Source organism: Heteronotia binoei, chromosome 18 (assembly GCF_032191835.1).
Source record: "Heteronotia binoei isolate CCM8104 ecotype False Entrance Well chromosome 18, APGP_CSIRO_Hbin_v1, whole genome shotgun sequence".
NCBI lineage: Eukaryota > Metazoa > Chordata > Lepidosauria > Squamata > Gekkonidae > Heteronotia > Heteronotia binoei.
In genome coordinates, this window is record NC_083240.1 from 8,496,027 (window position 1) to 8,520,913 (window position 24,887).

General features: G+C 49.9%; 1 protein-coding gene across 5 annotated transcripts in view; it reads left to right on the forward strand.

The window, feature by feature from the left end:
• The window catches only part of AGRN (agrin), a 489,507-nt gene that overhangs the window by 196,021 nt on the left and 268,599 nt on the right, over nt 1-24,887 (forward strand). For 3 of the 5 annotated variants that reach the window (XM_060259437.1, XM_060259431.1, XM_060259432.1), the window contains exon 3: nt 3,701-3,721. The exons of the other annotated variants lie outside the window; for them this stretch is intronic. In XM_060259437.1, coding sequence (XP_060115420.1) covers nt 3,701-3,721 — 21 coding nt within the window. The remainder of the gene's footprint in view (nt 1-3,700; nt 3,722-24,887) is intronic. 5 annotated transcript variants of the gene reach the window in all.

Sequence of the window (24,887 nt, forward strand, 5' to 3'; positions counted from 1 at the left end):
GGGGGGGGAGTGAGCGGAGAACAAAATGAGCCAGAGAGGGTGGCTCCGGATGTGACGTCAGCCTAGCAGCCGGACCTCCCCCCCACCGTGGGGTCCAGAAATGCCCCCTCCATTCATTTGTGATAGTAGAGGACCAGTCCTTACGTTAGTGTGGTGACCCTCGCTCCGGTCCCTGCTAAAGCTGAGAAGCGAGAAAATCTCCCCCCCCCCCCCGGACCGTGAAACAACCGCTCTGTTTTGCTCTCAAAGAATGCTTTCATTTGTCCACCCCGGTCCCCCAAAATAACCCTCCTGGTCTGGGATATTTTAAGCAGTCCTAATCCACGGCACAGGAAATGTGAGGGGTTGCCAACGGCATTGCCTCATTGCCTTGGCAAGCGGCCCCCTCCGGGCTGCGATGGCTGCTCGGGGAAGGTTCATATCCTGCCGCACAGCAGCCCCACGACTCTTCCAAAACTACACCCCCAGTTTATTGGCAGCCTGTGGGGGTCTCGTCCCCCTAGAGGATGCCAGCCCCTGAGCAGTAGGGTGACTTCCACCCCCCATCCTTCCCCCCCCCCCCACTTCCTGTCCCAGCACACACCATCCCAGTGCCTCGGATGCCGGGGGAATACCATCCCTCCCTGCCCCCTTTGGAGCCACCCTCCCTCGGATGTACGTGCCGTTCCTTGGCTGGTCTTTCAGGGGCCGGCCTGAGAAATAAGCTCCCTGCGTTTGCACCTGCTCCGGATTCTTGCTTTTAACCTGCTGCTTGTCAAGGCGGGGAGAGAAGAAAATACGTTCCCTGTGGGGCTGAAATGGACCTTGGCCAATGGCCTGGCAGAGGCACTGCCTCTCAGAGTCGACCGGGGGGATCCCCTGCCCTTTTGAGCCCACAAGTCACTTTGGAAGTCTGACCCAGCCTAGGGGGTGCGGCCAAACGGCTGCCACAAAATGGCTGCGGCAGGAAGCGGAGCCGGCCACAAAATGGCGGCCACGGCTTACCTTCAGTCACGCGGCTGCGGCCAAAGCAAGGTTTTTAACAAGCTGCACAGCCAATCCAATCGCCAGTGGCCAATCAGAAGCCTTGCTGGGCTAGAAGCCCCGCCTGGCCCTGCCCTCTTTTTAAAAACATTTGGTGGGCATCGTGGATTCACAGGCACTGTGCTGGGGCAGGCCATACTGTGGCTTGGGAGCCACATGTGGCTCTTTCACACATACTGTGTGGCTCTCAAAGCCCCCATTTCCCAGTCAGCCGGCTTGGAGAAGGCATTTGTCTCTTAAACCGCTTTGCTAAGCCAAGCCAGCCAATGGACTGGAAAATGCATTTAAAGTTAAAAGTTGTTTTCCTTCCTTCCTTCCTTCCTTCCTTCCTTCCTTCCTTCCTTCCTTCCTTCCTTCCTTCCTTCCTTCCTTCCTTCCTTCCTTCCTTCCTTCCTTCCTTCCTTCCTTCCTTCCTTCCTTCCTTCCTTCCTCCCTCCCTCCCTCCCTCCCTCCCTCCCTCCCTCCCTCCCTCCCTCCCACATCTGACATTGATGTGGCTTTTACATTAAGCATGTTTGGCCACACCCGGACTAGGGAGATCTGGGGTTCAAAACTCCTCTGAAGCTCACCAGGGGCAGTTAACTCTTGGCCTAACTTGCCTCACATTGTTGCATATGAGGCCCATATGCCACTTGGAGGTCGTTGGAGGAGGGTGGGAGTTAAAAGGTGGCAAATGTAAATTTTAAGGAACACAAGCTGCTTTTCTGAACATTTCTGGCTTTCAAAAATGTGCCGTTTCTGCCCTTAAGGCCCATCCTGATGGTGTGTCCCAGTTCTCTCTGGTTCAGGTGGATCTTGTCAAGAGCTCATGAAACTCGAGGACTCCTGAACTCTTGAAACTGATCCTAAAAGACTATCTCAGGGGTGGCCAAACTTGCTTAATGTAAGAGCCACATAGAATAAATGTCAGATGTCTGAGAGCCACAGGACGTGAGCATCAAATGTTTGAGAGCTGCAAGGCAGGGAAGGAAGGAAGGGAAATAGATGGGGGATGGGAGGGAGAGGTGGAAAGAAAGCAACTTTAACTGCATTCTCCCAGCCACTGGCTGGCTTGGCTTGAAGAAGCGATTTAAAGAGAGAAATGCCTTCTTCAAGCGAGCCACTGCGGGGAAGGGTGGGAGCCTCAAGAGCCATACAATGTGTGTGAAAGAGCCACACTTTGGCCACCCCTGGAAGATCTCCTTTTAGCTACTGTGTCTGGGAGCTCAGCGAGAGCCTTGTATTTGAGGAAGGTGTTTGCAGTGCATGAGCTGCATTTCTGCTTGGCCACGGAAGGACTGGAGACACTTGGGCATAGGATTGTCAGGTCCCCCCCCCCCCCAGGCCACTGGCTGTGGCCAGGGGGTTGGGGTTGCCAGCTCCAGGTTGGGGAACTCCTGGAGATTTGGGGATGGAGCCTGGGGAGGACGTGGATCCCAATGGAGCACACTGCCACAGAGTCCAACACCACTGTCACCCCCAGGCATTTATTTGTCTCCAGGGGAATGCAGTCGGAGCCCTCTGCTCACAAACGGAGTTCGATCCCAGCAGAAGCTGGGTTCAGGTAGCCGGCTCCAGGTTGGCTCAGCCTTCCATCCTTCCGAGGTCGGTCAAATGAGTCCCCAGCTTGCTGGGGGGAAAGTGCAGATGACTGGGGAAGGCAAAGGCAAGGAAGGGAAAGGAAAGGTCCCCAGCGCAAGCACCAGTCGTTTCCGACTCTGGGGTGACGTTGCTTTCACAATGTTTTCACGCAGAATTTTTACGGGGTGGTTTGGCCTTGCCCTCCACAGTCATCTACGCTTTCCCCCCAGCAAGCTGGGGACTCATTTGACCGACCTCGGAGGGATGGAAGGCTGAGTCAACCTTGGGCCGGCTACCTGAATCCAGCTTCCGCCAGAATCGAACTCCGGTCGTGAGCAGAGAGTTCAGACCACAGTACCGCAGTACTGCTGCTTTACTACTCTGCGCCACGGGGCCGCTAGGCAATGGCAAGCCACCCCGTAAAAAGCCTGCCGTGAAAATGTTGTGAAAGCAGCGTCACCCCAGAGTCGGGAACCACTGGTGCTTGCACAGGGGACTACCTTTACCTTTGTAATCTCGAGAGGAGCTGTAATTCCAAGGGATCCCCAGGCCCCACCTGGAGGTTGGCAACCAACCTTGGCCTGCAGCAGAAGGGGGACAGTTGAGTCCTGGAGCCCCTCAAGAGACCAGCAAGAGTTCCCGGGGAGGAGCTTTCGAGAGGCAAAGCCGCCTTTGCCGGAACGGCGCGTGTCGACTCTCGGAATCTTTACACCTTGAAAATCATCTTGGGTCTTCTAGACCCGAACCTGGTTTTAAACAGGACTAGGCTTAGAAGTTGTCCTGAGGTCCACGAGGAAAGCCCCTGAAATGCTGCCCTCCACCAGGTGGTGGGTGGGTGAAGGCTGGCTGCAGCCCTGATTAACAACAGCTGGATGGCTAAGTGAAACCTCCATGTTTAGGAGCAGTGTACCTCTGACTTACCACTTTGGGGGGAGGGGGCTATTCCTTATGCTGTTCTGCTTGTGGGCTTCTCAAAACCACCTGTGTTGCTTTTGCTCTTGGCCTAGGCTTTTCGGGTGTTCTTGTGCCTTTCTCTTTCTCTATTGCTGTTCTAACCTCTTATTTTCTTCTTTTTCCCTCTCTTCCTCCCTTGCTTTCCTTCCCTTGCTTCCCAAAGAACATAGGAAGCTCCTTGCCGGTAAGTGGTGGTGTCATCCACAGAGCTTTCCATTCATTTCTCCTTTATCTGATTGCTTGCCTGTTGCCTGTCTGGTTTTTCCCACCCCCAAACAGTGGAGTGAATCCAAAAGGGCCCAAGAGTGGATCTGACTTGGGGGACTTTGTTTGGCTGCGATGAGAGCCAATTTGGGGTAGTGGTTAGGTGCGCGGACTCCTCTCTGGGAGAACCGGGTTTGATTCCCCACTCCTCTACTTGCACCTGCTGGATTGGCCTTGGGTCAGCCAGAGCTCTGGCAGAGGTTGTCCTTAAAACGGCAGCTGCTTGTGAGAGTTCTCTCAGCCCCACCCACCTAACAAGGTGTCTTTTGTGGGGGAAGAAGATAAAGGAGATTCATCCTGATGGTGAGAGCCAGTTTGGTGTGGTGATTAAGTGCACGGACTCTTATGTGGGAGAACTGGGTTTGATTCCCCACTCCTCCACTTGCAGCTGGAATGGCCTTGGGTCAGCCGTCGCTCCGGCAGGGTGTCTGTTGCGGGGGTGGGGTGGGGAAGGGAAGGGAAAGGAGACTGTGACCGCTCTGAGGCTGCGATCACATACACTAACTAATGCACTTTCAAGCCACTGTCTGCACTTTCCTACTGGATTTTACTGTGTGAACTGACAACATCCAGTTGGAAAGTGCACCGAAAGTTGATTGAAAGTGCATTATTTGGTGTGTGTGATCCCAGCCTGAGATTCAGAGTGGAGGGCAGGATATAAATGCAAATATCCTCCTCCTCATCATGTAGCTTGAAATGGAAATCAGCCAAAGGAGGCCCGGTTGAAGTCAACCAGGGACAGGGCCTTCTCATTAACAGCCCCTTGCTGGTGGAACCAGTTACCGGAGGAGGTCAGGGCCCTGCGGGATATCGGACAATTCCGCAGGGCCTGTAAGACAGTCCTCTTCCAGTTGGCCTATAACTGACCGGCACCAAAACCACCTAAACTACCAAAATACTAAAGGAAGTTGATAGATAGCGTAGTGCTGGATTGATGTACTGCTTTTTCTTAAATGTATTTTAATGTTTTAATCTCTTAATTATATAAATTGTTATTGTATTTAAAATTTGAATTTTATTGTTAGAATCTCTGTGTTGTAAGCCGCTCTGAGCCCGCTTCGGTGGGGTAGGGCGGGATATAAATCAAAAAAAGTGAAATGAAAATGAAATGAAAAGCTCTCGGGTCTCTCGTGAGGTCCTACAGTTTAATCCAGAGTTCCCAGCGAGGTGCAGCGGCTGAAGGGTCCAAGGAGGGGCTGGGGGACTCTGGTTTGAATCCCAACTGTGCCGTGGAAGCCCAGAATGCATCCGAATGAGCTGTGCGGTGAGCAGAAGAGACAGACGGCCCTGCTGCCTTCCCACCCTGTTTCTAAGTCACCTTCCTCTCCTTGGAACCGTGGTGGAGCCGTGACTCTGCGGCTGGCTGACGTTGGAATGAGGAAGTCCCCGCAAGCGTGGGGAGAGAGCCAGCCCAGAGGGCAAGGGGAGGGGACGCCCACCAGCCGGCCTAACCTGGACTGCTGCCTGTCCCTTTTGGGAACCCTAACTCTGGGATTCCCAGCATGCCGAGGGAGGAAGGGCAGGCAGGCCTCAGCCGACGGGGGATCTACCGGCGGCTCCTTTGTTCGGCGTCCACGGCTATGGCAGGCGCGCGAGACAAGAATGTGAAATCTGCCCGCCTCTGCCAAGTTATGTCTTGCCCCTCCGTGAAACGCTGCGCACGCCTTCGCCGCCTATCTGGTGGCTTTCTAGGGGAAAGGACGGGCGTGCGGAGAGGGCGGAACGGGCGGCGTTGCCCTCTGGTGACTGCGGAGTGGAAGGCTTTTCCTGCCAGAAGTGAAACCTACCCAGGTCAAAGCAGGAAGGCAGGAGTTGTTCAGCGGGGCCTGATTCACGTGTTGCGCGGAACTCCTGGTTTTCAGTAGCTGTCCCTTAAGACCCAAAGGGTGGCACAAGCTTTCCAGAAGGCTCATTGCAGTTTGCATCTGCATGGTGCTTGCACAGGGGACTGCCTTTTTGAAAGCTGTCCTATACTGGGTCTGATCACTGGTCCATCAAGCTCAGCATTGTCTATTGCAGGGGTTGTCAAACATGTGGCTTGGGTCGAATCAGGCCCTCGGACGGTTCCTATCAGCCCCCCAAGCAACTGGCTGTCATCTGCTTCCTTCTCCCACATTCTTGCTTCCTTCTGCATCACAGCTTGCTTGGCAAGGCTTGCTCAGTTGCACAGCAGCTACAGAGTGAAGCCTCTATTTTCTCCATTGGCTGAGGCTCCTCACCCTCTTGGTCCTGTGGGGAAGGAAGGAAAGGGCCAGTGCTTCCTTTGCCCAGTTCTCTGGATTCCATGGGAGAGATACAAAGACCAATGAGCGCTAATTTTTAAGCATTTTTTTTAAAGCTAAAAAAACCCCCCTTTGTGTTTGTCTGGGCCATTTATAAAGTTTATACCTCTGCTAAAAAGGGTAGTCCCCCGTGCAAGCACCAGTCATTTTCGACTCTGGGGGTGACGTTGCTTTCACAACGTTTTCACGGCAGACTTTTTACGGGGTGGTTTGCCATTGCCTTCCCCAGTCAGCTACACTTTCCCCCCAGCAAGCTGGGTACTCATTTTACTGACCCTGGAAGGATGGAAGGCTGAGTCAACCTGGAGCCAGCTACCTGAACCAGCTTCCGCTGGAATCGAACTCAGGTCGTGAGCAGAGGGCTCTGACTGCTGTACTGCAGCTTTACCACTCTGCGCCACAGGGTACCTTAAATCTTCTTTCTCTACTTTCTCCATCCCATGCATTATCTTGCCAACCTCTATCATGTCACCCCACAGTCGACGTTTCTCCAAGCTAAAGAGCCCCAAGCGTTTCAACCTTTCTTCATAGGGAAAGATTTCTGTTGCAGCTGATTTTGTGCCCTGGAAATCCTGCTCTTGCTTACCTATCTCTTCACCCGGTGTTTGCTGCCCTGTGACTGCAAACCTGACCAGCAGCTCTGAGAGCCAGAAGTTTGTTTCTCGTCCCCCTCGAGATGGAAGCAGAGGTTACGATATCCGATTCCACTCCATGTCCAAGTCTGGCTGGCTCGTCCAGTTGCTCAGGCGAAAGGAACTCTCTCATCTTGGCACAGTTGACGTTGACATCGGGTCTCTGCCTGAACTGTGCCTTGCTGAAGGGGGTGAGTAGAGTCATACAATCATAGAATCATAGAGTTGGAAGAGACCTCCAGGGTCATCTAGTCCAACCCCTTGCACAATGCAGGAAACTCACAAACACCTCCCCCTAAATTCACAGGATCTTCATTGCTGTCAGATGGCCATCTAGCCTCTGTTGAAAAACCTCCAAGGAAGGAGAGCCCAACACCTCCCGAGGAGGAAGCCTGTTCCACTGAGGAATCGCTCTAATGGTCAGGAAATTCTTCCTAATGTTGAGCCAGAAACCCTTCTGATTTAATTTCAACCCATTGGTTCTGGTCCTACCTACTGGGGCCACAGAAAACAATTCCACTCCATCCTCTATAGAGCAGGGGTAGCCAACGGTAGCTCTCCAGATGTTTTTTGCCTACAGCTCCCATCAGCCCCAGACAGCATGTTGTAGGCAAAAAACATCTGGAGAGCTACCGTTGGCTACCCCTGCTCTATAGAACAGCCCTTCAAGTCCTTGAAGATGGTGATCCTATCACCTCTCAGCCACCTCCTCTCCAGGCTAAACAGGCCCAGCTCCTTCAACCTTTCTTCATAGGTAGGATAGCCAGCTTCAGGTTTGGAAATACCTGGAGCTTTGAGGGTGGAGCGTGGAGAAGGCAGGGTTTGGAGAGGGGAGGGATCTGAGCATGACAGGATGCCATTAGAGCTCAACCTCCAGAGCAGCTGGCTGCTCTCGCCAGGGGAACTTCTCTCTGTAGTCAGTTGTAAAAGCCGGAGATCTCCAAGCCCCACCTGGAAGTCGATAACCTTATGAGAAAGATCGCCTGCCCTGGGGTGATTTGGTGCTGCCTGCTTATTGGAAGAGAAAAGAGGCTAAGGCTGTGGAAGTTTCCAGCTGGCCTCAGACTTTCATTTCCAGGATCTGGCTTCTGGCTTTGTAAACTTGTTGGCATCCAAGGCCTGGAGTTCAGCAGGTTGACTACTAGCTCAGCGCTGCAGGCCTGTTTCTACCTTTCTTTGTCCTCAAGCGACTTCCATTTCTCCTCTCCTCAGTGGAGAAGAATAATCGTTTGGATGGGAAAGGGTGGTTTCCCCATAGGTGGCCTTCAAACACCTGTCTAGTTTGGGGGAAGAGAAGGCTCCAGCCAGTGCAAGGGAATGTAATGGAATCCAATAGCTCCCCCTGCTGGCTGAAGAACAGAATGCCACTCTTTCTTTTCTGTCCGTCACCGGGTAGATTTAATTTCCCTGTCACCAGGTAAATGGAAAGGCTTCCCCAAAGGAGGCACAGACTTCCAACCCCAATTAGCCATTTATTTATTTAGAAAATTGGCATGCTGCCTTTCTGCCGTATCAACGGTGCAGAGATGCAAAAAGGGAAACGTTATGAGATGATCGATTCAGGTGGGATTGTCGTGCTGGTCTGAAGCAGCAGAACAAGGTTGGATTCCAGCAGCACCTTTAAGTCCAACAAATGAATTTGAACAGGGATCATTGTAAAGTTCTGCATTTAGGTAGGAAAAATCCAATGCATGGTTATAGGGTGGGGGAGACTTGTCTTAGCAGTAGTATGTGCGAAAAGGATCTAGGGGTCTTAGTGGACCATACGCTGAACATGAGTCAACAGTGTGATGCGGTGGCTAAAAAGGCAAATGCAATTTTGGGCTGTATCAACAGAAGTATAGCGTCCAGATCACGTGATGCGATGGTATCGCTTTACTCCGCTCTGGTAAGACCTCACCTGGAGTATTGTGTTCAGTTTTGGGCACCACATTTTAAGAAGGATATAGACAAGCTGGAACGGGTTCAGAGGAAGGCGACAAAGATGGTGAGGGGTCTGGAGACCAAGTCCTATGAGGAAAGGTTGAAGGAGCTGGGCATGTTTAGCCTGGAGAGGAGGCGGCTGAGAGGTGATATGAACACCATCTTCAAGTACTTGAAGGGCTGTCCTATAGAGGATGGTGTGGAATTGTTTTCTGTGGCCCCAGGAGGTAGGATCAGAACCAGTGGGTTGAAATTAAATCAAAAGAGTTTCCGGCTCAACATTACGAAGAACTTCCTGACCATTTGAACAGTTCCTCAGTGGAACAGGCTTCCTCGGGAGGTGGTGGGCTCTCCTTCCTTGGAGGTTTTTAAACATAGGCTGGATGGCCATCTGACAGCAATGAAGATCCTGTGAATTTAGGGGGAAGTATTTGTGAATTTCCTGCATTGTGCAGGGGGTTGGGCTAGATGACCCTGGAGGTGCTTTCCAACTCTATAATTCTATGAAAATTTTATTCACGGTACAAGCATTCATGTGCATGCACACTTCCTCAGCTACATTGAAGTGGAAGTTGCCACTCCACACATATAGGCAGAGGGTGAGCAGCCAATGAGCGTACAGCACAATAAAGCAGTTAAACAGATGCAAGAACCAAAGTGGAATAAGAAGCTTCTCCTGACACACACACACACCCAGCCTTGTTTGGGGTGATTTGATCCCCTTGTTCCTTCCCTGGAACCAGTGCGCCCTCTAAGCCGGGGAAGGAACGGGGTGAGAAAGAAAGCCCGTCCAGTTCAGCCTCGTTGTCGCTGGCTGGAAACTCTGCACAGAGAAGATGAAGATATTGGATTTGTATCCTGCCCTCCACTCCGATTCGCAGAGTCTCAGAGCGGCTCACAATCTCCTTTTCTTCCTCCCCCCACAACAGACACCCTGTGAGGTGGCTGGGGCCGAGAGAGCTCTCCCAGCAGCTGCCCTTTCAAGGACAACTCCTGCGAGAGCGATGGCTGACCCAAGGCCATTCCAGCAGCTGCAAGTGGAGGAGTGGGGAATCAAACCCCGTTCTCCCAGATGAGAGTCCGCTCACTTCACCGCTACACCAAACTGGCTCTCTCAGAGGAGGGGAGCCAAGATGGTGAGGGGGTTGGAGCCAAGGTTCCCGCTAAGCCGCAGAGTCTTGTGAGCAAAAATTCTACTCTGTGAGCTACTGGCATTGAAGTTGCAAGCTGCTGGCATTAAAAGCTGTGAGCTGCTGCATGAATGAGTGTGCTCTGGGGTCATCCGTCCTGAGCTAGGACAAAAATGTGTGAGCTGGAGGCTAAAAATCTGTGAGCTAGCTCACACTAACTCAGCTTAGAGGGAACACTAGTTGGAGCCCCTTCCCATTGAGGAAAGGCTGAAGAAACTGGAGCTCTTCTGCTTTGAAAAGAGACAACTAAGGAGGGACTTCTTTTTTTTTCAGAGCTTCACATTTTTTATTTGGGAGGACCTCACCCAGAGTCTTTTTTTCCTTTTCTTTTTTTTGTTACATGGATAAACCTTGTTAATTCTGCCAGTTTAACAAAGCAAAGTTCTTGTAGGGTCAACGTTTCAGTCAGAACGTTTCGGGATGCAGTTCTGCTGAGTCAGGCTAAACGCCCTGTGGTTTCTTTGCGGTGGTTGACCTCGAAACAAGATGGATTCCTGTCTTTGGCATCTGAGCAGAGATTTACCCCCTTTGCAACTAAAGGTGGGGTGGGGTGGGATGAGAGAGATTTAAAGAACTGTGCATTAGATGGAGAGAGCCCACCAAGAGAAATCTTGAGCGCCCGATGAAGCTGACGGGCAGTAAATTCCAGACAGACAAAAGGAAATACTTTTTTGCGCAGAGTGAATAAAATGTAGAATTCACTGCCATTGGGTGGAGTGAGGGCCACAGGAAGGAACAGCTTTGGAAGGCGATTAGCGAGATTGATGGAGGAGACGTCTGTCAGTGGCAGCAAGCCCTGGTGACTGAGGGAAACCTCCACCCTCACAGGCACGTATCCTCTGAATCCCAGAGACAGGAGGCAACCTCAGGGGACGTTGTTGGCTATCCAGAGCAGCTGGTCGGCCACTGTGTGAGTCAGGATGCTGGACTAGATGGACCCCTGGCCTGATCCAGCAGGGCTCTTCTGATGTTCCTTTGAAGACCTCAACCGCTGTGCCCTGTTGTTGGCCCTCCAGTGGTTGGCCACTGTGGGAGACAGGCTGCTGGACTAGATGGACCCCTGGCCTGATCCAGGAGGGCTCTCCTTATACTCTTATGTTCACTTGGCCTCACAAACACTGCCAGCTGATGTAAATGTCATTAATGAAGGCCTTGCCCTCATTCCGTTGGCTGGTCTGTGCCAGGACTCTACTGCACCAGACTGCAGGAGTGTGCGTGACCAAGTGGTCTCCCATGCAAAAAAAATAAAAGTAAAAGTCCCCCCACATGTAGAAAGCTAGCATGTCAGGGAGACGACTCTAGCTTAAGCCTTCTCCCTGTTAAGCTAGTTTTCTATTGCAGGGCATGTTTGTCAGGAAATATGATTCCGTAAGGCTTTGACTGAACATGCAAGAGAGGACCAAGCAGAAGCTAGGAGGAATCCTTGGCTGCGATGAGCGTTTAGCAGGACCACAAAAACACAAATCTTGGGGTGTGGGGTGTGTGTGTGTGGGGGGGGGACTGAATCAGGTCAGCACTAACTATCAAGGCTGGAAATCAAAACTAGCCTTTTGGAAAGTTGTGCAGACTTTTTTTTTTACACATAAGCCATGTGGTGTTCACTTCTTGAAAGGAGTCCCCGGTAGCAGCACTGAGAACGGAGAGTTTCAGATGCCCATAGAAGTTGAAAACGTCAGGACTCAAAACTCATTTTGTACTTCTTAATTCTCTGCTTCCTCTCCTTTTCTACCCCCGCCCCGGAGTGCCAGTCTTAACCCCAAGTTCTCCCAGGGGACCAATCTTGCTCACACTGTCCAGCCTTCTCTGTGGTTTCTCTCTCTTTGATGGGAAGCCGTTAAGAAGACAGCTCTAAATCCGGCCACCGTCTGTTTGATTTAAATGGAAGTGCCTGGTTTTGCTTGGCCATCCGCCCGGCCTCTGTGGTTGAGGGATAAAGCCTTTGGGAAGCCTGAACTGGCATTATCTTTATGATTTACTGCCCTGAGTGGCAGCTTTTGGGTGGGGAACGGTTGTCTCAAATTTGCTCCTTGGCTTGTGTGCAGGAAGTCCAGATTTGCATGTCACTCTTTGGCTGACCAGTAGGTGGTGCTGTTACACCATCGGAAACAAAGTGGGGATTTTTTTTTAAAGGAATTCCAGTGTTCATCTTTTTTGCTGTTTTTTTTTTTAAAGCAGGCATGACAAAGAACATACTTTATTTTAGCATTTGTTCCAATTTCCTGTTTTCTTGCAAGGGTTCCGAGCTTCGTTCCCGCTTTGCCTTTTGGGGGAAGAATTTTGCTTTAAAAAAATAATAGTAATGTGCACTAGATTTCTCATAGTTGCAGTTTAAGGCTCTCTCTCCCCAAATCTCTGAATGGGTACTGAGGTCAGATTCCTCTTGATTTGGTCACACGTGGAGTAAGCCACCAGTGGTGCCCTTTCATTTTCTGCGAGCATGCTTTTAAACAGAATATAAAGGTAACTTTCATTTCAAGAGGATAACCTCCAAGAGGACCAGCCAACAGGGTGCGGGGCGGGGGGGAGAGGAAATCCCCTTGCCACTTCCTGTGTCTTTATGGCTCAGTTTGCAGAAGCTGCCGAGTAATGCATTCAAGGTATAGACCAGGGATGGCCAAACTTGCTTAACGCAAGAGCTACACAGAATAAACGTCAGCTGTTTGAGAGCCACGAGACATGAACATCAGATGTTTGAGAGCTGGGAGGGAAGGGAAGAGAAGAAGAAGACTGCAGATTTATACCCCGCCCTTCTCTCTGAAGCAGAGACTCAGAGCAGCTTACAGTCTCCTATATCTTCTCCCTCCACAGCAGACACCCTGTGAGGTGGGTGGGGCTGAGAGGGCTCTCCCAGCAGCTGCTCTTTCAAGGGGAACTCCTGCAATAGCTATGGCTGACCCAAGGCCATTCCAACAGCTGCAAGTGGAGGAGTTGGAGAATCAAACCTGGTTCTCCCAGATAAGAGTCCTCTTATCTCCCAGGTAAGAGTCGTCCTCCCAAACTGGGAGGGGTGGAAAGAAGGCAATGTTTTCCAAGCTGCCAGCTGGCTTGAAGAAGTGATGGGGTGGTGTGTGCCAACAAGATGCTCTGCCACTGACCAGTGGCCCCCAAACAGATCTTTGGTCCTTCAAGGCCAGTCTTGTCAGCTCAAACTGGCAGTGACTCTGCAGGGTCTCAGGCAGAAGTCTTTCCCATCACCTCCTGCCTGGTCCTTTTAACTGGAGGTGCCGGGGATAGAACCAGGGACCTTCTGTGTGCCAAGCAGAGACCCTACCATTGAGCCATGGTCCTTCCTCCTTTCTTTTTTGGATGAGAACATAAAATTCTTCCTGAGGCTTTATGCCACCCCCACCACCATGTCCTCTGGCTTTGTATTCCTGCTGATGCTTGTTTTAAACGCCCCCCCCCCCCCAAAAGAAGTATTTCTATTTCTGTAGCGCTGCTGAGTGGGATCAGGCATTGTTGACTGCGAAACGAAATAATTTAAACCCCCTCCAGCTCTGGTGGCTTTTTGGCCACCTGCCTTTAATGTTCCCTGCTTTTTTTTTTTGTCCTTTAATGCTGCTAATTAGTTTGGAGGAGCGCAAGGGGGGGCAAGTATATATGTGGGGGGTAAGGAAGGGGGGGTGTTAACCCATTAGCGCTGCAGACAGGAGAGAGGCTACAAACCATGTTTTGAGCGAGCAACAGGAGTTGCAGTATAAATAGCAATTAGCTCTCCTGCCAAACTAGATTAAAAAAGAAAACTCCAAACCCAACAGTGAGCGCCGTCGGGCGGGGATTTGGAGCGGCGGATTGTTCTTGGAGGCAGTGTGGCAATTCCAAAGTCTGCTGGACTGCCACTGGAAATATTGTTTTATGGATTATCTAGAGTTACTTTGCTGTTCTCCTTTTAGAGGACATGGCCTCTTTTGGGGGTGCCTGTTCTCTTTTGGGCTCTTTAGAGCCAGTTTGGTGTAGCGGTTAAGTGTGCAGACTCCTATCTGGGAGAACTGGGTTTGATTCCCCACTCCTCCACTTGCACCTGCTGGAATGGCCTTGGAATGGCCTTGGGTCAGCCAGAGCTCTGGCAGAGGTTGTTCTTGAAAGGGCAGCTGCGGTGAGCTCTCTCAGCCCCACCCACCTCACAGGGTGTCTGTTGTGGGGGGAGAAGATAAAGGAGATTGGAAACCACTCTGAGACTCTTGATTTAGAGACAAGGGCGGGGTATAAATCTATGGTCTTCTTAAAAAAAAACCCTGATGAAAATGGCCTCTTTTTGGATTGGAGGGTTAGGAATATTCCTAGTTAGTAGCGATTATCACTGCTTAAATAGTGGGGGGTATTTCAAATTTGTTATACCAATTTGTTATACCAATTGCTTGCTGGAAGTAGTCAGTCGGGACACACGTTCTCTTGTTTGCTTTTCAAAAGATGACAACCCTTGGATTAATGTCATAATATACTATCTATTATTCATGTTGATGGGGGGTGGTGAGGAATCCTGGATGGGCGATTTGGAACCTCTTTCCTGAATTTGTGGAGCTCTGGAGAGCGGGCTAGTTCCACTCCCCACGGTTTTTTTTTTTTTAAAAACATGCCTCCTAGAGCAGGGGTGTCAAACATGTGGCCCGGGGGCCGAATCAGGCCCCTGAGCAACTGGCTGTCATCTGCTTCCTTCTCCCTCTCTCTTGCTTCCTTCTGCATAACAACTTTCTTCTCAAGACTTGGACAGACGCTGCAGAGCAAAGCCCTCCATTTTTCTCCATTGGCTGAGGCTCCTCCCTTGGGGAGGAAGGTGGAAAGGGAGAACTTGCTTTGCCAGGCTCTCTCAGTTGCACAGCAGAGCTACTGAGCCAAGCCTCTCTTCCTTCTCTTGGCTGAGACTCCTCTCCCGCCTCATCCCCTGGGGAAAGAAGGAAGGAAAGAGCCAGAGTTTCCTTTGCCCAGTTCCCTGGATCCTAATGGGAGAGCTACAAAGAAAGCACCTTTAAAACCAATGAGTGCTCATGTTCTAAGCATGTCTTAAGGGGTTAAAAAAAACTTTTATTGTGTTTGTCTGTGTCCTTTATGAAATTTATGTCTCTGCTACCTAATCTTAAATACGTACACACATGGCTCAGGCCAACAAGGTCTCAATTATGTCAGATTCGGCGCTCATAACACATGAGATTGACACCTCGGCCCTCGAACATGCTCAGTCTTGTTTTTTGTTATTCCTTCGTTGCTGTCGTTGTTAACCAGTCATATTTTTTGCCTCTCTGGGGAGTTGTTTAGAAATCCCTCCCTTGGCTGTGGAAGATTCCCCTGAGCTGGTTTTGTAGACATAACTTGGGTGAGAGGGGGGGGGGGAGTCGTTTGCTTTACTGTTTGTCAGAGCGGTGAAGCCCCAGCCCAATACACGGGCGTTATGGAGTACTAGAGGGCAGGTCCCTGCCCCAAGAAGCTTGCAATCTAAAATCTGAGACCGCTAATAAAAAGAGGGTGGGGAGTTTTTTTCCAGGGGGGAGATGATTGTGATCTGTTTTTATCACCTACCAGCTTACTCGTTTGAATTACTTTCACAACGGTGTTTAAAGTGTTCTGCATTTTTCTTAGCGCTGAATCGTCTAGCCAGGACTATTCAGAGTAGATGGTGCTGAGTAAGGCAGACACACACACACACGGTGAGACACTTTATTGTAAGATGGATCAAAAGCATACTCAACTGAAGACAACAGCAGCTATGCACAGCAACAATGAAAAGGGTGGTGGAATTAACAATCCTCCCCTGAGAGCTGGTTGGCCTAATGGGCAGGCCTGTTGACAAGTTTTTAGTCTGAAGGAGATCCAAAGAGAAACGGTTGGCTTACGAAGGGACTAAGTACAACATCCTTTGTGATCAACAAGTGCCGACGACAAGTTTCGCACGGAGTGAAACCGGATGATCTCTGCGGGCGTTTGGTCCGACGGGGTTCTTAAGGACCAAACGTTTTTTTCCCCAGGGTCTTAAGATTTGTGTCCTGATCTCGTCAGATCTTGGAAGATGAACAGGGTCGATACTTGGAAGGGAGACCCCCCCACCCCTCGGCTTCTCATTTGCCTCGAGTGCCCCTTGCCCTGGGGTCGTTCTGTAGAAAAATAGGCGGTGGAGCTCATCCAGGGATTGTTATGCAGCTGCATCTACTCTTCAATGGACAAGGTGAGAAGGAGGAGGTGGAGTTCTCTGAAAGGCTCAGGAGCTGTGCTTCTGTGAGCTCCCACTGAATCCGAGGCCTGCCCTTGCCTAAGTTGGCTGCAGCTTGATGGTGCTTTACACACGGTTAAGAATTTAGAGGTAGAAAAGAGTCCAGTAGCATCTGCCCTGCGGCGCAGAGTGATAAAGCTGCGGTATTGCAGTCCAAACTCTCCCCTCGTGACCGGAGTTCAATCCCAGCAGAAGCTGGCTTCAGGTAGTCAGCTCCAGGTCGACTCAGTCTTCCATCTTTCTGAGGTCGGTCAAATGAGTACCCAGCATGCTGGGGGGAAAGTGTAGAGGACTGGGGAAGGCAATGGCAAACCAACCCGTAAAAAAAGTCTGCTGTGAAAACATCACGATGCGACATCACCCCAGAGACAGAAACGACCGGTGCTTGAGCAGGAAACTACGTTTTTAGCATCTCAAAGCCTAACAAAAATTATGGCAGGGTAGGAACATCTGTGAGTCCCAGCTCACTTCTTCTTCCTCACGAAAGCTCATCTCCCCTGCCACAAATGTTAAGCCTTCAAGGCGCTACCGGATTCCTGCTCTTTTCTACGGCTACAGACAGACTAACACGGCTGCCCACATATACAGATTTTGTGAGTTCTCTTGGTCAGGTATATGTCAGTCTGATCTGACGAAGTGAGCTTTGGCTGATGAAAGTGTATCCCCTGGGCAATATGACTGGTCTTTGAGGTGCTCCTGGGCTTGAATTTTATTCCACATTGACAGACTAACCGGGCTATTCACCTGCACGATTGATGTAATCAAGCAAGATCAGAGAATCCCTTGTTAGGGTTCCCCAACCTCCAAGTAAGGCCTGAGATTCCCGCTGATCTACAGAGTTGGGTTCCCCTGGAGAAAATGGTTGTTTTTTTGTGGGGGGGGGCACTCAGTAAGGTGGTATACTCAGCTGAGGTCCCTCCCCTCCCCAGACCCCACCCTCCATAGACTCCGCTCCCAAATCTCTAGGAATTTCCAACCCCAGACCTGACAACTATACTCTTTGGATGCTAAACCTCATTTTCCAAAGGACTGGCTCTACGGACTATCCCTCTGAGTTGTGATGGGGGGGAGAGTCACGGCTCCTCTAAAGAACCAGGAAATCTACCCAGGAACCCTCAAACATCTGAAGTGAAAAGTGACTCACAAAAGCTCCTCCCCTGCCACAAATTTTGTTAGACTGACTCCCCACTAGCCTTATGCCGCTCTCCCGCTCCTCTTCTCTGAGGAGCTTCCTTCGGATTTCACGCCATCTGCCCGGGGGCTGCAACTTGCTCCGCCTTTTTCGTGCAGCAAACAAGAGCCTCTAAAAACCGGTTTCCGTTTGCCGCGTGAAAAAGGCAAAGCGAGTGGCAGCCCCGGGGCAGATGGTGTGAAATCCGACGGAAGCCCCGCGGAGAAGAGGAGAAGAGAAGGCTATTGGGAAGTCAGTCTTGGTCTTTAAAAGGTTACGGGACTCTTGCTCTTTTCCACTGCTACAGACGGACTAAACGCCGCTACCGATCTGTCTACATAAAGCTTACACTGGATCAGATCATCGGCACATGAAAGTCGATATTTTCTACTCAGCTTGGCAACGTCTCTCCAGGGTCTCGGGCAAAGGTCTTTCCTACCACCAACTGCTTGGTCCATTTCAAGTCGAGAAGCCGGGGATCGAACCTGGGACCTTCTGCGTGCCAAGCAGCCGTTCTGCCACCGAGCCACGGCCCCTCCAAAGACGTTGGGCAAAGACCGTCCCCTGTTCCGCCCCCTCCTCGGCCTTTGTCCCCCTCCTTTGGGCTGCTCTTGGCGAGGGCCTCAGCTGTCGGGCTCTTGCAGAGAGCTCTTTAGTAATAAACCCATTAGCAGTCTGGGGCTTTCAAGGAGTCGGCTGGGTCTTAATGCATTTTAACACCGGTTTTGAAAGCTGGAGAGGGGACGTCGTGGGGGCCGGGGGAGGCGGGGAACGGGCTCTTGTCACAAAACATTTTCCCTCTTCATAATGATGCAGGCAGCAACAGAGCCGGAGGGAGTTAAGAATCGGGACTGCCTCCTCTTGAGCTCTGGTGACCCCTCTTTCTTTGCTCCTCAAAGGTGGCCTAAATCCCCTTTCCAATGCCTCTCTCCGTGCATTCAAGCCTCTCCCCTCCCCCCTAGTCTTATTTTTACCCAAGGGTGGAATTGTAGCAGGAGCACCTTTGCATATTAGGCCACACGCCCCTGATGGAGCCAATCCTCCAAGAGCTGACAAAAAAGAGCCTCGTAAGCTCCTGGAGGATTGGTTACATCAGGGGTGTGTGGCCTAATATGCAAAGGAGCTCCTGCTGGAATTCCGCCCCTGTTTCTACTTCAGTTTTTAAAATCCGTCGCTTGGGAGGGGGCTCGATTTTGCAAGCAAGTCGCAACCCCCTTTCCTCAAAGCGGCTTCCCTAATTTGAGATGAGCGCGAACAGCGTACAGCTGGTTACGGTGAGGAATCAGTGGGATTTGGGCGGCTTCACAGGCAGCAAAAGGGTTTCCGGTTCCATCCCATCGGATCCCATAAACGGAAAGGTTCCAGAATTCCGCTTGTCGGTCATGCATCCCCAGGGGCGGGATTCTAGCAGGAGTTCCTTTGCATATTAGGCCACACCCCCTGATGTAGCCAACCCTCCTGGAGCTTACAAAAAAAGAGCCTCGTAAGCTCTTGGAGGATTGGCTACATCAGGGGTGTGTGGCCTCATATGCAAAGGAGCTCCTGCTAGAATCCCGCCCCTGTGCTTCCCTTGGGGGACCCAGCTGAGAGACCACTGCCCAGCCATACAAAAATATTTTCATTGTTGCTGCTGGAGACAACTGTAAGGCTTTGGGAAATGAAGCAACTCTTTGTGAGCGGAGCACGGGGACAGCTTATGTTGCGAGACAGAGAGGACCAGAGAATCCACGCACTTTTGCCTGCTTCTCTGCGGATTTCGGTTGCCCATGCTGGCAGGAATGATAGGGGTGCCCAGCCTCCAGGCAAGACCTAGGGGGTCTCCTGGAATTCAGTTCCCCTGGAGAAAATGGCTGCTTTGGAAGGGTGGGCTGTATGGCATCGTACCACACTGAGGTCCTTGTCCTTCCCAGACTCCACCCCCAAATCTCTAATTGTTTCCCAACCTGGAGCTGCCAACCTTATCCCCCCCCCCCCCAAAGAGTGACCTGGCAACCCTGCCCTTAAACCAGGAGAGACCTGGAAACCCTAAGTGGCAAAGACATTCAGAAGTCTTCCTCAGCAGTGCCTAGGCCGTGGAAGAAGAATGTCACTGTGCTTCTCTACCTAGAGCATGGGTGTCAAACATGCAGCCCAGGGGCTGAATCAGGCCCCCGGAGGGCTCCTATCAGGACCCCGAGCAACTGGCTCTTGTCTGCGTCCTTCTCCCTCTCTCTTGTTTCCTTCTGCGTCTCAGCTTGCTTTGCAAGGCTTGCTGAATCGCACAGGAGCTACAGAGCAAAACCTCGATTTTCTCCATTGGTTGAGGCTCCTTGCCCAGTCCCCTGGATCCCATGGGAGAGATACAAAGAAAGTACCTTTAAGACCAACAAGTACTAATGTTTCAAGCATGTTGTTTAAAACACCCCCCCCCTTAAGTTTATATCTCTGCTACCTAAACCAGGGGTGGCCAAACTTGCTTAATGTAAGGGCCACATAGAATAACCACCAGATGTTTGAGAGGCACAAGACATGAATGTCAGATGTTGGAAGGAGGGAAGGATGGAAGGTAGATAGGGGAGGCAGAAAGAAAACAACTTTAACTTAAAATGCCTTCTCCAAGCCAGCCGATGGGGCGGCGGGGGCGTTGAGAGCCACACAATATATGTGAAAGAACCACAGGTGGCTCCTGAGCCGCAGTTTGGCCACCCTGACCTCATCTTAAGTAGGTAACCACATGGTCCGGCCTGGCACATGCCGGCCTGGCCTGACAAGGTCTCATTTATGTCACATCCAGCCCTCATAACAAATAAGCGTGACACCCCTGGCTTCGAGGGAGTATTGCTTGAGCGTAAAAGCAGGGACTACCTGAAAGAGAAATGGGGCAAGCCCCAGCTGGAGCTCTGATTTTCTCACCTAAACATAAGAACATAAGAGAAGCCATGTTGGATCAGGCCAGTGGTCCATCCAGTCCAACACTCTGCATCACATAAGAACATAAGAGAAGCCATGTTGGATCAGGCCAATGGCCCACCCAGTCCATCACTCTGTGTCACATAAGAACATAAGAGAAGCCATGTTGGATCAGGCCAGTGGCCCATCCAGTCCAACACTCTGTGTCACATAAGAACATAAGAGAAGCCATGTTGGATCAGGCCAGTGGCCTATCCAGTCCAACACTCTGTGTCACATAAGAACATAAGAGAAGTCATGTTGGATCAGGCCAATGGCCCATCCAGTCCAACACTCTGCATCACATAAGAACATAAGAGAAGCCATGTTGGATCAGGCCAGTGGCCCCTCCAGTCCAACACTCTGTGTCACATAAGAACATAAGAGAAGCCATGTTGGATCAGGCCAATGGCCCATCCAGTCCATCACTCTGTGTCACATAAGAACATCAGAGAAGCCATGTTGGATCAGGCCAGTGGCCCATCCAGTCCATCACTCTGTGTCACACAGTGGCCAAAATATACACACATATACACACACTGCGGCTAATAACCACTGATGGACCTCTTTTTGAGGTGCGGTATTGTACACAGATTTCCTTTTTGAGGTGCAGTATTGTACACAGTATTCCAAATGAGACCGCACCATTGATTTATACAGGGGCATTATGATACTGGCTGATTTGTTTTCAATTCCCTTCCTAATAATTCCCAGCATGGTGTTGGCCTTTTTTATTGCAATCGCACACTGTCTTGACATTTTCAGTGAGTTATCTACCACGACCCCAAGATCTCTCTCTTGGTCAGTCTCTGTCAGTTCACACCCCATCAACTTGTATTTGTAGCTGGGATTCTTGGCCCCAATGTGCATTACTTTGCACTTGGCTACATTGAACCTCATCTGCCACGTTGACGCCCACTCACCCAGCCTCAACAGATCCCTTTGGAGTGCCTCACAATCCTCTCCGGTTCTCACCACCCTGAACAATTTAGTGTCATCTGCAAACTTGGCCACTTCACTGCTTACTCCCAACTCCAAATCCTTTATGAACAAGTTCTAAATCATTTATGAACACCTGTTCAGCTACAGACCATGTTTTTCTGGCCACCTTTGGAGGCATCTCACTAGCACCAGAGAATACCAAGGCGTTTTGCCAGCACTTTCGTTCAACTGCAAAGTATCGAGGCACCGGTCTATTCTAGCTTTAATAAACTCGAAATGCAATCTGCAACACTGTCTCTACAAGGATAAATGTTGACATTTGGACTGGAGGATATTGAATCAGTTTGGTAATCTTTTATTTGGGGCTGGTACAAGTTTTTAAAATTTAAATTCCTGGTTCCCAAGAGCGTTCCTTCCCCTCTTCTCTTCTTGTACTAGAGAAAACAAGATAGGCAATTAGATGAATATCTTATGTTTCGGAAAACGAGGCAAGAAGTCGTGGATCAATTTGCCGTGGGCATGAACAGGCAGTAGAGGGCGCTCAGAGATGCGAGCTTTGCATGGACAAATGGCTGTTCTGAGGAGCGGGTGCGAGAAGCCGCTTTCCTACTGCCCTGCACAATAGGGCTTTCCTGGAATGCACTCGCCTCTGGGGTGGGGTGGACTCCAAAGGGAGTAGGCTCTGCTGAGCGCAAGTGGCTCAGTAAGAGACGAACCCAAAGCATGCATATTGATAATCAAAGTTTTCCCCACCCTCTAAGTAAGCCTCCCAAAACCCTTAACCATTTAACCACTACACCAAAGCCAGTTTGGTGTAGTGGTTAAGTGCGCGGACTCTTATCTGGTTTGATTCCCCACTCCTCCACTTGCACTTGCTGGAATGGCCTTGGGTCAGCCATAGCTCTGGCAGAGCTGTCTTTGAAAGGGCAGCTGCTGTAAGAGCTCTCTCAGCCCCACCCACCTCACAGGGTGTCTGTTGTGGGGGAGGAAGGTAAAGGAGATTGTAAGCAGCTCGGAGACTTTGAAATTCGGAGTGGAGGGCGGGATATAAATCCAGTATCTTCTTCTTTTCTTAGTTGACTCATCAGCTCCGGAGAACCTGCCTGTCTAGCCGAGGAATCCCTGCGCATTGCAGAATTTGCCACTACATCATTTTGGGGGCATGCTCGGTTTACATAAACACAGAACAGGGCTGTGGGGCTTTGCTGCTTGAGCAGAGCGTTTGTCCTGCAAGAGGGACAGCGTCTCCCCTGTCAGCAACATACTGAACGGACACAAAGCTGTTTTATGCTGAATCAGAACCTCGGTCCATCAAAGACTGGCAGCCGCTCTCCGGGGCCTCAGGCTGAGGTCTTTCACATCACCTCCAACCTGGTCCTTTTAACTGGAAATGCTGGGGATTGAACCGGGGACCTTCTGCGTGCGAAGCAGATGCTCTGCCACTGAGCCACAGACACTCCCCGATAGGTCTGCTAACAAAGCATTTGAAGGCCTTCTGCTGAGTCTGAACTCAGAGTGACCTAGCTCAGTAGCGTTTGCTCTGAACGCCAGCAGCTCTCCAGGGTCTTTCTCATCGCCTGCTGCCTGGCCCTTTTTAACTGGAGATGCCGGGGATTGAACCTGGGACCTTCTGCATGCCAAGCTAATGCTCTGCCACTGATCCAGGCCCCCGCCCTGAGGGCGAGGAGTAGGGGAAGCTGGGTAATAGGCGGGCAAGTGGTCCGTTGTCCCTGACTTTTTCCATTGGCCAGCTTTTGAAGACTCCCAGATTTCCGCAACCTCACTGGCCTAGAAGTACAGAAGAAAGTCGGTTTGCCGGTGCTTGACTCCAGATGCTGGGACTGAAATGCAGGGATACTTTTCTTGCCCTGAGAAAGCAGTGTCTCTGAGCCTGCACAGAGCTCTCTTCCTAGACTACTGGAGTTGGCGCTGGCAGAACCTGGGTGCCCCTGTAATTGACACATACCCAAGGGAGAAAAGACGGGAAGTCGGCCAGGGCTTATGCTTCCCTGCATAAGGGGAGGGACGGTGGCTCAGTGGTAGAGCATCTGCTTGGGAAGCAGAAGGTCCCAGGTTCAATCCCTGGCATCTCTAAAAAAGGGTCCAGGCAAATAGGTGTGAAAAAACTCAGCTTGAGACCCTGGAGAGCCGCTGCCAGTCTGAGAAGACAATACTGACTTTGATGGACCAAGGGTCTGATTCAGTATAAGGCAGCTTCATATGTTCATGTGTTCATATGTTTAATTCTTATTTGTCACACCAGCTCAATCTTCGAAGGTAGGGACATATGAAGCTGCCTTCTACTGACTCAGACCCTCGGTCCATCAAAGCCAGTATTGTCTACTCAGACTGGCAGCAGCTCTCAAGCTGAGGTTTTTCACGCCTATTTGCCTGGACCCTTTTTAGTTGGAGATGCAGGGGATTGAACCTGGGACCTCCAGCCGTTGTTTATTGATGGTGTTATGGTAGAACAGGTGACAGAATGGAAGTTTCTGGGAATTACCATGAAACAAGATCTAACATGGGGGGCAAATACTTTACCTCTAGAGAAAAAGGCCCAGCAACGACTATACTACTTAAGACTCTTAAGATCACTACAACTGTCAGGGAGTCTGCTGGTTGCCTTTTATCGTAGTTCCATTGAGAGCATTTTATCTTATTGCCTCTGCGCGTGGTTTGGGAGCTGCACGGAAGCAGAGAGAAGGGTGCTCCAAAGAGTGACGAGAAGAGCACAAAAGATTTGCGGATGTTCTCTCCCCTCATTGGTGGATCTGTATAATATGAGATGTAAAAGGAAGATACAAATGATCCTAAGGGACCCTTCACATCTGGGCCATTTGCTATTTGAGATCTTACCGTCAGGTAGACGATATAGAGTGTTGAAGGCTAGGACAAACAGATTTAAGGACAGTTTCTATCCAAGTGCTGTGGTTAGGTTAAATGCAGGGTTATGAAGGATTATCTGTTTTAGATGTATTTAAATGGTTTTAATGGTTTAAATGGTTTTAGATGTATTTAAATGGTATGAATATGAATATGTGTGTTTGATGTGTTGGTATGTTTGTGGAAGAGCACCTCATTTCGTTGCTCTCTTTTTGTGGAGAACAATGACAATAAATTTATCTATCTATCTATCTATCTATCTATCTATCTATCTATCTATCTATCTATCTATCTATCTATCTATCTATCTATCTATCTATCTATCTATCATCTATCTATCTATCTATCTATCTATCTATCTATCTATCTATCTATCATCTATCTATCTATCTATCTATCATCTATCTATCTATCTATCTATCTATCTATCTATCTATCTATCATCTATCTATCTATCTATCTATCTATCTATCTATCATCTATCTATCTATCTATCTATCTATCTATCTATCTATCTATCCTTCTATCCATCTATCTATCTATCTATCTATCTATCTATCTATCTATCTATCTATCTATCTATCTATCTATCTATCTATCTATCTATCCTTCTATCCATCTATCTATCTATCCATCTATCTATCTATCTATCCATCCTTCTTTCTATCTATCTATCTATCTATCTATCTATCTATCTATCTATCTATCATCTATCTATCTATCTATCTATCTATCTATCTATCTATCTATCTATCATCTATCTATCTATCTATCTATCCTTCTATCCATCTATCTATCTATCCATCCTTCTTTCTATCTATCTATCTATCTATCTATCTATCTATCTATCTATCTATCTATCTATCTATCTATCTATCTATCTATCTATCTATCTATCATCTATCTATCTATCTATCTATCTATCTATCTATC